We start from the raw sequence: 12,948 nt of genomic DNA, 5'->3' as shown, positions 1-12,948 counted from the left end.
ACCCAATTTTGTTAATAAAATTGTTAGAAATAACAATTCGTAGATTTTTCTCAGCTGCTTATTTAGCCCACTTGGAATTTAAGTCCAAGCTGTCTCTTTGCATTCACTTTTGGCTTGTCCATTGGTCTATCAGTAGGAATCCAGTTATTTTGAGAAGTGTTGATGACACTTCAATGGATTGTCTTGATATTTGGTTAATACATACAGTGAACCCCTGATATACCGCCACACTCTCTATACCGCCAAAATCGTTCTGCACCAATGTGGGCGGTATATCGGGGGGGGGGGGGGGGGTTGACTGTACAAATATCCACCGTGATATATCTGCAGTCCAAAAACTGGCCGATCAGAATCAAGATGGCCATTGTCCAAATCTGCACTTTTTATACATTTTTGAAGTAAATAAAAATGTTTTATTCGCGATTTAAATCACAATACGAAGTAGCAGGAATAGATACAAATTAATGTTATATAAGACGCCTGGACGACTGGTGAAGTTAATACAAACTTATTACCTGAAGGGCCCAATCGCTCACATTCACGCACATTCACCCCATTCATACCTACACGTTACATGACAAAATATCTAACATATGATACATGTAGTTCCATGACATTTGGTACATTAAATTGAATCAATCAGAAATACATAATTTAATCTAAACATATTGAGAAATGAAATATTTTTTACAGTATTTCCAAAGGATATGAGAGATTGACATATATTTCAGATTTTTTTTTATATTGAGTTCAAGAGTTTTGGGCCTTAGTAGATTATTGTAAGTTGCCTTTAGTTATTCTTAGTGAAAGTAACATCTAATTCCTTGCAGTATTCTAAGAAAACTTTGAAGACACTTGATCTTTCACTATGTTTGTGTCCCCTCGGCATAAGTAAAACAGGGTGGATAGGAGATATGAAGGCCTGTGACCTTTTTGTGCTCGAAAAGATCATCTCTGGCCTGAATTCCGATATATGTAGCTTCCTAGTGGTTTCCCATTTTTCATTGGAGTTTGTGATGGGCATATGGGTAGGCACCTTGAACATTGACAGATTTTTTCCATCAGTCAAATGTCACACAATAAGCAGCCATCTTAAGTGTCATCACTCCTCATTTTGTAGATACCAAAATATCAGGAAAATTTTAACTTTTAGGTAACTTTAACTTTTAATATTTGATAATTATTAGTGCTGTCGTAGGATACATCTCTTCGTGGAAGGTATACCGTCCTCGCATTTCACCCCTTTTGCAAAGAAGCTAAATTTTATGTTGTTACATGATTGCTTATTTTAAGAAATCATACAGTAAGGATTTGTGTGTATTTCAAATTTAGAATATAATAATTCTGCTGAGAATTACGAGTTCTTACAACTCAAAAACAAATTAAACTAGGCATAAACTTGGTCAATACTCTGTAATAGAATAGCCACGCTCAGATCTGGAGAAAGGACGAGGGGAGTTGAATATTGAAATATATACAATTTGTCTATTTACATTGGTACAGATGCATATTTTGTAATCACAATCAATTGCGAAGTTGAAGCTCGTGATTGTGGTGAATTTCAAGGTCATTGGTTTCTGTCTTATGTTCACCAGGGGCCCTTGAATTGTGAAATATCAGATTTTTAGCATTAGAAACCACTCCCCGCGTGGGCATGGACCTGTAGTTTTTCATGCTTCACACATGCACATTAAATAATAATAAGAACGCAACTATCACAATCTTCATGATGATAATGAGTTTATTTACATGTTCAAACGTTTCGATCGATTTCGACTCATCTCTTCGAGTCCTTTTCAAGAAATGACATGAAAAGATACAAACTATGTATGTACTGTTACTAATTACAGAGAAATGCACATTACTTACTACCTTAAGGAAACTTTATATTCTCAGTGCGCGGACTTAAACTTCAATTTTCAATGCGTACAATATAAATGGAGTTGACACAAAAATACTTCGTTTCCTGTATCGTTTACGGCATCAAATTGTTTAATACGGATAATTCAATTTAATTGCCACTAATGAGTCAACTAATAGGAAACCCCACATCTCTATCGGCTAGGTCCAAGAAATGTTGATGGACTCACGGAACCAACGATACACACAACATCTATACTTGATGTGTATATACGTCATGTTTGCGTATTGTTTGAACTATTTCTCTCGTTCCGGAAACGGTTTTAATCTCAGATCAGTTTTGAGAGGGTCGAAATTCCAAGCAAACATGCTGGCTTACTAGAGATAAGAGCTTTTGAATTGACGTAGACTAGTGTTTATAATTCCATTGGCTTGGGATAGAGTATACGTAGTTGTATTTATGTTCGTTTGAGATATATATATTTATACGTGCTCTAGTGCTCTAGGGAAGAGAACTCATAATTTATTGCTGATGATATCAATGCTATAGACTGGCATATACACAATGATTAGATTTGTAAGTTTATTGGTTTTCTTCTCGACGTTCTTTATCTACGTGGTTGCAACCGATTTCTCCGTGGTTGAGGAGTTTGACCACGAAAGCGCCACATCGCACACTTATATATCGGCGTTTGAGGCGTGCGCTACCCAGGCCAACGCGAGGAGCCGCAAACGGTACTTCGACGGATGTAATTGGTGTCGGTGTCGAACCATCGGTTCGGCACGCTGCACACGGAAAGTGTGTCGTGTCAGACACCGCGAGCATTCGTCGCTCGCCCGGCCCGATCACGTTCGAAATCATCACCACGGTGCCAAACACGACGGCCACGTGGATATCGACCGGTACATCCCAGCTCTAGAAGCCTGCACGACGCCCAGAGATGCTAGTTCCCGCAAGAGATATTTCGACGGTTGTAATTGGTGCCGATGTAAAGGTATCGGGGAGGCTCGCTGCAATACCCGCATCTGTCATTTGATTCAGGAAACCGTTTCCGTTGAGAAGCCTGGCGTTTCGAGCTACACACCGCCTGACGTTGCGTGCGCACTCGTGTCAGATTTAGAAAAGTTCTATTTCGATGGCTGTAACCATTGTCGCTGTACTGGGATCGGCCGAGCGGCGTGCTCAAAATTGCCCTGCCCTGAAATGCAGGAATACGAATCGGCCATTCGTCGTCCACCCACTAAACCTCGTCCTACGCGTCTGCGACGACAACCGAAAAAACAACATTTCTTTGAGATCAACCAGCATGGTCTTCACGGTCGGATATCTTCGGGCAGTAGTATGTCGATGACCCCGGAACGCATGTGCTCGACAATCTCCGATGCTCGCAGGCGCTACTATGACGGATGCAACTGGTGCAGTTGTTTTGGAATCGGAGCAGCGATTTGTACCGAGCGATTTTGTCCGTGGTTAGAAGCATTAAGACCGCGCTAACCAACTGCGTGGGATTTCACTCCGAATGATAAACGTGGACAGAACTATCGAACGAAGTGTAAATAGATTTATGGAGAAAAACAACTAAATTGCGACGAACTTAAAACCTTATGTATCATCCATTGTGAACTTCGTCTTAACGATAAAATTAATAACAATAGCTTAGACGCCGATTTATCGAACGAGGGCATTTTCGCTGAAGTTCCTGGCTTGTTATCCGTATATATATATATATATATATATATATATATATATATATATATATATATATATATATATATATATATATATATATATATATATATATATATATATATATATATATATATATATATATGTATGTATGTATGTATGTATGTATGTATGTATATATATATATATATATATATATATATATATATATATATATATATATATATATATATATATATATATATATATATATATATATATATATATATATATTATATATATATATGTGAAATTGATCATATTTGTATCTTATGTGAAATTCTTTAGTATATTACAGCCGTACACTCTTTCAAATGCGATATTCTCTTGTGTGCCGTCAATAGGGTTGCAGCCGTTGTCAATTTCTAAGTTGTGCGCATCTTATTTAGATTTACTATATTGAACACGAACAAGTGATTCAAATTCGGTAAGAAAAAATATAAAGATCAGTTCCACGGTTGCGAATTAGATTTTATTTAAACAGTTATATGCATAACATTTAACTCGCAACTGTGGAATGGGCCCTGGGTTATGCGAAGGAATTGACAGCGAATTTTCCATTCTTTCATAAGTTTATATAAGTTTTGATTCACAGACGCAGACAGAAAATGAGAGCTTGGTGTTTGTTAATTTTATTCCTGACATGCGTCGGCATAGGCCTGTCGCAGACAGGTCGTGGAACGAGGAGGTACATTCCAGCGAAAGTCGCTTGTCGAACTACTGCCGATATAGCGAAGAGATATTTCAACGGTTGCAGTTGGTGTCGTTGTCGTAGTGTCAAACGAGCGAGCTGTACGGCGAGACCCTGTCGTATTCGCAAGGGAAGGCGAACCAGGGATACGAGCGACATTGCTACCGACGAAAACACAGAGCTTACCGAGGTAAGAAAATATGAAGATAAGTATAACCGTGTAACGGTGCAAGCAACCAGCTTTACATGTATTTACAACAGTATTCCGTCCACATTGAATCCGTTCAACTCGGATGTTTGTTTTTTTAATATGCAAGCCCACATAAAAAGATGCATCGTTTCTCGTCACAGCAACGTTTATTTTAGTTTTTAAAAAGGGGGAAATTCAAGAGATGGACGTTGAAAGAAAATGGACTTAAATATAAAATTCGGAAAAGAAATAGATACATGAAACCCCTATAAAAACACAACGAAACTTATTTTCAGAGTTTTCGAAGGGTCTTTCCGTTTGCGACAGGCTGCAGATGTCAAAACTAAACTATCGATGCCGATTCGATTTCATGAACTTCCTATACGCGCGAGCGTGCGGATTTTATTTTATAGTAAATCATTTAACGATTATGATGCGGGCGGGCTATTTCGTTTTTGAACGTATTTTTTTCGACGCGGGTGGCGATGAGAAACAATCTTTCCTTTGTGGCCATATAAGTTATAATTAAGTTTAGCGTATAAATGTGTTCTGAGAGAACAAATTACAGACTCATTTCAACTGAAACTCCTCGCAAAAAGAAACGGAACCAAGGATCCAAGTGAAACCACGAGATACGCAAACTTTAGTCCTTGGACCAGCACCATGGTGGCTGATTCGGGCCATGTGAAAAAAAGACAAACATCATAATTTTTTCACAAACGTCTAAAGCCCGATGCACAACTTTGCGATTGATCGTATGATCGCTTCATCGCATGGCTTTATCGCATCATCATATCATATCATCCTCATATTATCGTATCATCAAGTGCGCCCGGCTTCAAAGTTCGTTTTTTAATCGCGCGATAAAACTAAAAGAAGAAAACGTCGAAAACAAAAAATAGCACGATAAAACGAAAATCATTTGTTCTATTGCGCAACTTTTCTCGTTTTATCGAGCTATTTTTCGTTTTAGCAAAATGTGATAAAATGACATTTTTCGTTTAAAAAAAAACGAAAAATTTCATTTTATCGCACGTTAAAACGAGAAAATCTCTCGTTTCAACGTCGTAATTAATGTTTCTGCGCGATAAAACGACCGCTATGCATTTGTAAAAGAATTTGCAATATCTGCAAGATTTATTTACATGGCTTGAATCAGCTACCATAACGCCAAAAGCATGACTATGCCTTCTCAATGATGTTGGCCTTTTTGGCCAGAAAGATCGTTAAAACATGGTAATCTGACTCTCATGCTCCGGAAAATTGCAACTTTTCTAACACTGAGGGTGTAATGCTCTTTGACGACATGGCTGCTTTATCCGAGAAATGCTTTTTCTTTTCTGGACCCCGTCTTCAAATTTTCTTAGATCTTTCTGCAATTTGTTCATTAGTTGACTGACTCCGTCCGCTCAAGCCGTGTCAAACTATCTCAACAAACGTTTGCGCTGGTCGAATGGTCGAAGCCGTCAGTCGCCGGTCTGGTCAATCCAGGTTCATGAGTTCGAATCCTGGTGGCAACAAATTTTCGTCGAAGATTCCTCCGTGTTCCCTGCCCTTAATTCGGAAAAAAAAGAATCACCGAACCCGCTAATGATGCCATGCGTGGCGCTCAGTGGGAAATAAAGCTATATAGAGTTAAAGAGTCCCGGGAGGGATCGGTCATAATTGATAAGGGTAGATTTTATTCACACCACGGTGTTAAATAACAGTGGATATTAGTGAGTAAACACCACAGTTGATAATAATATAACAGTTTATTCTGCTGACAGTTTCGATATTTTGACTAAAGGTCACCACCATCAGAGAAACGAAAATGTCAGAAGATAAATCCTTAAATCAACAACTGCGGGTTTTGCTCGTTAACTCTGGAATACTGAGATAAGCATCAGTCTTCCAGTCACAGCGGATGTTGAAAATAAATATGTGAGATTAAAAAAAGAATACTATAAATCGTTAACTGTTTGATTTCATAATCTTTTCCAGTAAACTGCTGAAACGTGTATCATTCACAAACGAAGAATCGACGCTGACTGTCGAGGAAAGCAAGTTTTTTCGCAATCGTCAGTATTAATCATAGTTGCCGCGTATTTAGCCGTCTTAGTATCGATGTATCCGAACAAAATACGACCTTTCTAACAACATTGGCAGTAACAATCATGTAACTTTTATTTCCACCAGTTTTCAATACGACTTAAATAATTATATCGATACTTTTTCAAATATTGTATGTGCCGGAAAGCCTACAAGTAAAATCTTGTCATCTTCGTATCCTATTTATTGCATCATGCGCGGCGTGCGCCTATTCTTGAAATAAGACAGGTACCTCAAAACCTCTTGAATTGCACTGAAATCTACCTGCGGGGCCAATTACACACACTCAAATGCTTAGCATTTCCATCAGTATAACTAGGGAAGTGTAATGAGATACACTCACCTGGTAGAACATTTCCATCTGATATGTTAGAAACTTTAACTCAAATTCAGTTATTTGCAAATAGTTACTATAGTGTGACAATCAGGGGCGGATCCAGCACTTTGAAAAGGGGGCACAAATGAAAGCAATTGGATGACAAAGCGCCATCCCAGCGCGAGCGGCGCGAATCCATTTGTGGGGGGTCTTATCTGGGAAATTTTGGAAAAATAGACGCAATGAGGTGCATTCTGGGCGTACTTTCGCAATATTATAGTAAGAAAATAATTGACGATTAGGTGAAGATTTGGTCAGTCCTCCGTATTCAAAATTTGCGGTTACCATCCAGCAAACTAGTTTTTTCATTAGTGGCTTGAAAACATTCTTTGCTCGGCAAAAATTGGCGGTGCGCGTCCCCGTCTGGATCCACCACTGACAATAGAACATTAAGAGCTCAATCGTTTTATAAAACCATAGAACTATAAGCGAACACAAGATTACTAGCGGTACCTAGCAGATTTTTGATGAGTCGGCCTTCCCGTTCGCTTATAGTTCTATGATGAAATTGGTGATCTGGGTGCATGTACGTCAACTTCGTTTAACTGGCATTGGCAAAATTGGTCGTTGGTCTGAGCGAGTCCTATTCAAAGATGGGAAAATACGTTAGGGAGTCAGAAAATTATTTCGCTTTTGTCAGATTTGGTAGAATAGTCCAAGTTGGCCATGTCTAGTTAGGCGAGGTTTCACAGTATTTGGTCTTGACAGAAGAAATACCGGATTTTATGAATGAAATAGATAAAGTGACAGGCCACCAACCTATATATGATCCAGGAAAAAATACAAATCGTTAACTTTGGAAATTAATTATTATATTATTCTCAATGCTTACTACAAACGTAATGATTTTTGTTGTCAAAATATTTGTATAATCATAGCATGTAAACATCCATAAACACTATCAATAAATTAATCTGAAATAATAAGTATAAGCATTTAGCTTTTAAATTTTTGTACAGTTTTAGGCAACAGTTTTAATATTCGAATTTTAAGTGTGAAAAATCTGAAACCAGTTCCATAGTTAAACCAAATTTGTGAGACTGAATTTAGACTGAATTAGACTGAATTTAGAATTAGGACACCTCCTTTTATGACATATGTATGCTAAGTTTCATGTACGAGTATTATATGAATGGACGGAACTCCGCTTCCCTATTCGTAAGTAACCCGAACTTAAGACCAGTTCTTTACTTTTTGAATGGGCATTACAATGCATGATTCTACATCTACGATATTTGTTCTCACTCCAAATGGGTTTCCCAGTAACCCGGCATAAGTTTAGATAGAACTTTTCTAGCAGAAACTTCAGATATACATTACACAATATTCAAATACAAAATATTACTTGTGACTCTAACATCAATTATGAACTGAATAACCTTAATGACGAAATTAAATTGATTTGCCGGTTATCAATTCAATTTCTTCATTAACCCTTTCAGTGCTGACTAATTAATACCCTATAATGCTGGAGAAAATTTTAAAATTCTAAAAAATTCCACCCTAGTGTGTTGAACAATGGGAATACCACTATAGTGCGTCTACACCGCAGTGCGGTGTATCGTTAGTTACTAGTATTTCACTATGTTTGAAACTTTCTGCCATTTTTCAATAGAGATAATTACAAATTACTAATTACATCAATACACCGCAGTGCGGTGTACTAGCAAAATCCATCACTGATTGATACACCGCACTGCGATGTAGACGCACTGAAAGGGTTAAGAGGTTTAATTCCAGTGTTCTCCACAACAGGTTTTTGAGGGGCGGTCTACCTTTTCATTCTTACATCCACCCCACTGAAAATCAGCCAGCCCGTATGAAATATCTGCTGCCCCTACCAGAGTGGATATCAATATTCTATAAATGCTGATAATTGTTTTGAAAAATAGAAGATCACACCAAAATTAAGCTTAGATTTTCTATATATTTTTTAGGGGGGATCGAAAGCAGCCACCATATCATACACTTAACAATGAATGCATCCCCTTTAGAATTCCAGCATATGGAGAACACTATATTCAATTCTGTCGATAACGGTTAAACTTTTTCTAAGAGAGGACTGGACTTGATCTCTCGAGAGAACTGAGATTCATTTACACGAGACGCAGAGTAGATAAGACTTAAAGCGGGGAGCTAACTATTCATACTGTTTCAACAGCAAAGATCGAGGAAGAAAACTAAGTACATGAACATTTAATGCGGGTCAATCTGCCACCTCGAACCACCGTCCTTCTGACGGTGAGATCTTGACTTTTCAAAAATATATTATGTCTGACATTTAAAGTCCATTTGTCGGTTCATTGTTACATTAGAAATGTCCGAAGTGAGGTCCCGAAACACAGGGGAAGTCATGATGATCGAATTGGAAAAAATTGTCATAAAATAATCAATGTCTTGGAGGGGGTAAGTCCAGGCTGCAGATTGATACCAGCACCAATGAGATACCTGATAATTGATAACAAATTAAATACCAGTGAGAATAGAAAGAAGTGTCTCTGTACAAGTGGCCAACAGTAGACGGGAACATAGTTCTTCATTCACTTTTGTAGTATGAACTGTTCGATGAATTCATTTTGTTCGATTTCCTCTTTCTGTAATGACTCGTGCTGTAATCTCAATCTGAAATGAAATAAAACGCAATTCAAATAATTGAAATGAAATAAAACTTAATAATTAATTTGACGCATGAATTAACTTTTAAATCTAAATCTTCTACAGGGAAAAAGCCTACACTACACATATCTCTAGTATCAAACTAAAATTCATTAATCATATGCGGACAACAGAGCATTCTGCCACCATGCTCCTCTTCTCTTTGGAATAATCTTCCAATCAATATTGCAGCTTTGAACCTTGTTACAACAAACTTCACAGGACGAAAAAAGCTGTTCATTATGACTAATAGGTCATCATACATCAGCGGACATTGTTAATCCGATTGATTGTCATAGGAGTTTGTTGTTAAGAGGTTCCAATGCCAGAGTAATCTCATTTTATCGACCAAGTTATTGGCAGATTTCTTCTCATGATTTACCCATATTAGACCAATATATGCACCATGAAACTGGCCCCAAGGTTATTTTGATACCCAGTCTAGCTGCAAACCAGCTGCTTTTTTTAGTATTTCAAAGGAGGACCTTAGAAGAAATCAAACCTTTCAAGTTGCATCTTTTTTTCCGCTATCAGGGCCTGTAATTGTTGCTGTTGTGCTTCCCTCTGTTTTGCTATAGATTTCAAGAGATTCCGTGATCCTATTGCCTGGAATAAACAGTCGAGAAATTACATGAAATGGACGATTGGTGATTCCGTTTCACGGATGAACATCGTACAAGTTTATATCTAGCTGGGATTAACTGCAGTTTAGGTGTCTGTAATAGTCATGGGTGGATCTAAGGGAGGTGTCCGGACCCACTGCTGGAACATTGTGGGCCCTTCAAAAAGTAAACAAGGAGCCTATCAGGGGTGGATCCAGACCGTATTAGCCGTATTGCCCAATACGGTCTAGAATTTTTTAGTGCCCTTCGAAATTTCACCGGCAATATTTTTGACGGCATTATTTCAGCAACCGCTAATTCCGTGTCCGTAATCCGGGCATAATTATAAAATTAATCGGTATATACTGCTGCCGAGAAAGTGAGGAGAGATAATCATATTTGTAAAGCCTTTAATCATGATAAATTAAAAAGGGCACTTTCCTTTTGCAAGGGGCACTCATGCTTTAGATGAGGGCACCTTGTCCTTGCCTTTTCAGGGAGGGCTAAAGGGGCACTCGTACTTTAGAAGAGGGCACTATACGCGGAAAATGTTGAAGAAAAGGGCACTTTTTTGCCTAATTTTTAAAATTTTAGGGGCACTTTTGGTTTGGAAGATGGCACACGACATAAGGATAAATGTGAAGACGAGGCAATTTTTGCCGATTGTTAACAATGAAGGGGCACTTAGCCGTATTCTGTATAATTGTTAAGGGGCACTTTTAAAGATTATAGGGGCACTAGGCGAAGTTGGCGACAACCATTCTTTCATGGGTTCGCCAGCTTCATTTTTTATCCGCATCTGTTGAAATCTTGTCTCGAATTCGTTTATTCTGGATTGCTCTGCTAGCCTCTAGAAGCCCTCTAAAAGCCTTTAAATTGTACCATATTTTCAAAATTTTTTGGGGGTGGGCCCCCAGACCCCCCTCTAAGGACTTCGCGCCTTCGGCGCTCGCATTGAACTGGATACTGGGTGTGCCCTAAGATCAGAAAGGTGCCCTTAAATTTCCTTCCAATACTGTCTACCCATCCCCCTGGATCCGCCCCTGCCTATCGGCTGATATAGCTCTGTTGTGTGATTTGAAGAAATAGAAGCTGCATACCTAGGGTATGCAGCTTTTGACCAAATCCAAAAAAGGCTGTGTACTTTGTAGGTATTGGTCCATAGAACATTCATACCAAATTTGGAATTGATCTGATTAAAACTGTAGCGATTTGAAGAAAAAGTTGACAGGCGAAGGAACGACGATGGCTCACCCCCTAACCCATTAAAATTAAGCAGTTTTTGTCATTGTATGCTAAAATTCACCTGTGGACTGAGGCCAGGACAACAGCACAAACTAACAAAACGAAATGACGAAATTGAAAAAATTAAGAAATCAACAATTATTCACGTTTTTCTTCATCCAGAATTTATCATTTCATTATTCATCATGGAAAGCACGAAGATTTGAAATATATGTTGGAAAACCATCAAAAATAAAAATTGTTGTTTCGTCTTGGAAGTTTTATATAAATCCTTGTAGGTCACCTTGTCTATCATGCCACATGTATGCAATGCAGAGAAATGGCGGCCAGTGGCGGAATTTGTGGAGAAATTAACCAATTTCTCAAAATAATGTTGATTAATCGCTCGAAACATACATAAAATTGGATTATTTCGAAAGGTACCTGTGTTAGTCTGTGAATTAAGCCATTAATTGTGGACTGATGTGAATAGAAAGTATATTTTTGAAGTGTTACTTTTTTCAACCGTGTTTTAGCCCTTGTCATCCCTAACGTTGGTATAAGCCCATCCAATTATAAAAAGCTTACCACCAACGATAAGGTAACTAACTAGCCCAGGCCCTACACTAACAACACAGCACCTCAATGACAATGTGACCTAAACTGTAGTTAGACCTTTGTGGGATTGGAAAAGCATTCATAGAGCCTCCTTTGTGTAAAACCGGCACTTAGAACGAGATCCCTTGCCCGGACCCCCCTTGCCTGGTACTTGCAAAAGTCGCAGTACGGCGGCGCAGGAGTATTACTATTAGTAGTAGTCGATAAAATAGACACTTTTTTGTAAAAAGGAGAAACCAGACCTAAAGAAAGCCACTTGCCTTCATTTTTTCTTTTTCCACTTCTTTAGCTACATTGTCCACAGTTTCAATAAACGTTCCAACGATCTTCTGGAAATCTGATATTTCTTAGAAACAAACAATAAATTATTGATTTGAATTGGAAGATGATCAACAATTTGGGTGACAATTTAAACGTATTCAAATAGCTTTACGGCCATTTTTTCTTACTTTCAACAAAATCTTTACATTCTTCTTTAAGTTCGGATGTCTGTTGAGCAGAATCGGGTTCGAGAACACGTATTTTATTTAGTTCATCGAAATGTAAACCAGCTCGCGATAAAGCTTCGTCGGCCATGTTGTTTATACTTCGTTTAGGAATGGGCGCACGCACATCACGCATTTGGACTCGGTGTCAAAAACGACCGTTGACTCGGCAGAGCAAAGATACGGAAGCCCCTAGGTGACATATGAGATAATTTTTTTCATAATTTCGACCTATTAAGTCGAATTTCGACATAATAAGTCGAATTTCGAGATAATAAGTCGAATTTCGTGTTAATTAAGTCGAATTTCGACTTAATAAGTCGAAATTCGACATGAAAATAAAACTCGAAATTCGACTTAATTAACACGAAATTCGACTTAATATGTCAAAGTCGAAACTTGGTTAAGCGCACAGCCAGTCTTAAGTTTT

General features: G+C 38.1%; 2 protein-coding genes across 2 annotated transcripts; one reads left to right on the top strand and one right to left on the bottom strand.

Annotated features, from left to right (window-relative positions):
* Nucleotides 1–2,297: 2,297 nt before the first annotated feature.
* Nucleotides 2,298–3,573, top strand: LOC141899702 (uncharacterized). The gene has a single exon (XM_074786140.1). It carries the CDS (start codon nt 2,426–2,428, stop codon nt 3,353–3,355), a length of 930 nt encoding a protein of 309 aa, XP_074642241.1. The 5' UTR covers nt 2,298–2,425; the 3' UTR covers nt 3,356–3,573.
* A 4,186-nt stretch (nt 3,574–7,759) lies between these two features.
* On the bottom strand, nt 7,760–12,614 carry LOC141899775 (intraflagellar transport protein 20 homolog). The gene is made up of 4 exons (XM_074786294.1): nt 12,483–12,614; nt 12,294–12,379; nt 10,092–10,195; nt 7,760–9,556 (listed from the first exon to the last, which is right to left on the bottom strand). Exons 1-4 carry the CDS (start codon nt 12,607–12,609, stop codon nt 9,475–9,477), a joined length of 399 nt encoding a protein of 132 aa, XP_074642395.1. The 5' UTR covers nt 12,610–12,614; the 3' UTR covers nt 7,760–9,474.
* Nucleotides 12,615–12,948: the final 334 nt, after the last annotated feature.

Source organism: Tubulanus polymorphus, chromosome 2 (genome assembly GCF_964204645.1).
Source record: "Tubulanus polymorphus chromosome 2, tnTubPoly1.2, whole genome shotgun sequence".
NCBI classification, from domain to species: Eukaryota; Metazoa; Nemertea; class Palaeonemertea; order Tubulaniformes; family Tubulanidae; genus Tubulanus; species Tubulanus polymorphus.
This window is presented reverse-complemented; position numbering and strand designations above follow the sequence as displayed.

Excerpts from the sequence above, each read along its gene's own strand:
- LOC141899775 (XM_074786294.1), bottom strand. The coding sequence starts at position 12,609 with ATGGCCGACGAAGCTTTATCGCGAGCTGGTTTACATTTCGATGAACTA. Across the intron at positions 12,380-12,482 it reads ATGTAAAGATTTTGTTGAAA|AAATATCAGATTTCCAGAAG; the intron begins GTAAGAAAAAAT and ends TTTGTTTCTAAG. Across the intron at positions 9,557-10,091 it reads AAAAAGATGCAACTTGAAAG|ATTGAGATTACAGCACGAGT; the intron begins GTTTGATTTCTT and ends ATTTCATTTCAG.
- LOC141899702 (XM_074786140.1), top strand. The coding sequence starts at position 2,426 with ATGATTAGATTTGTAAGTTTATTGGTTTTCTTCTCGACGTTCTTTATC.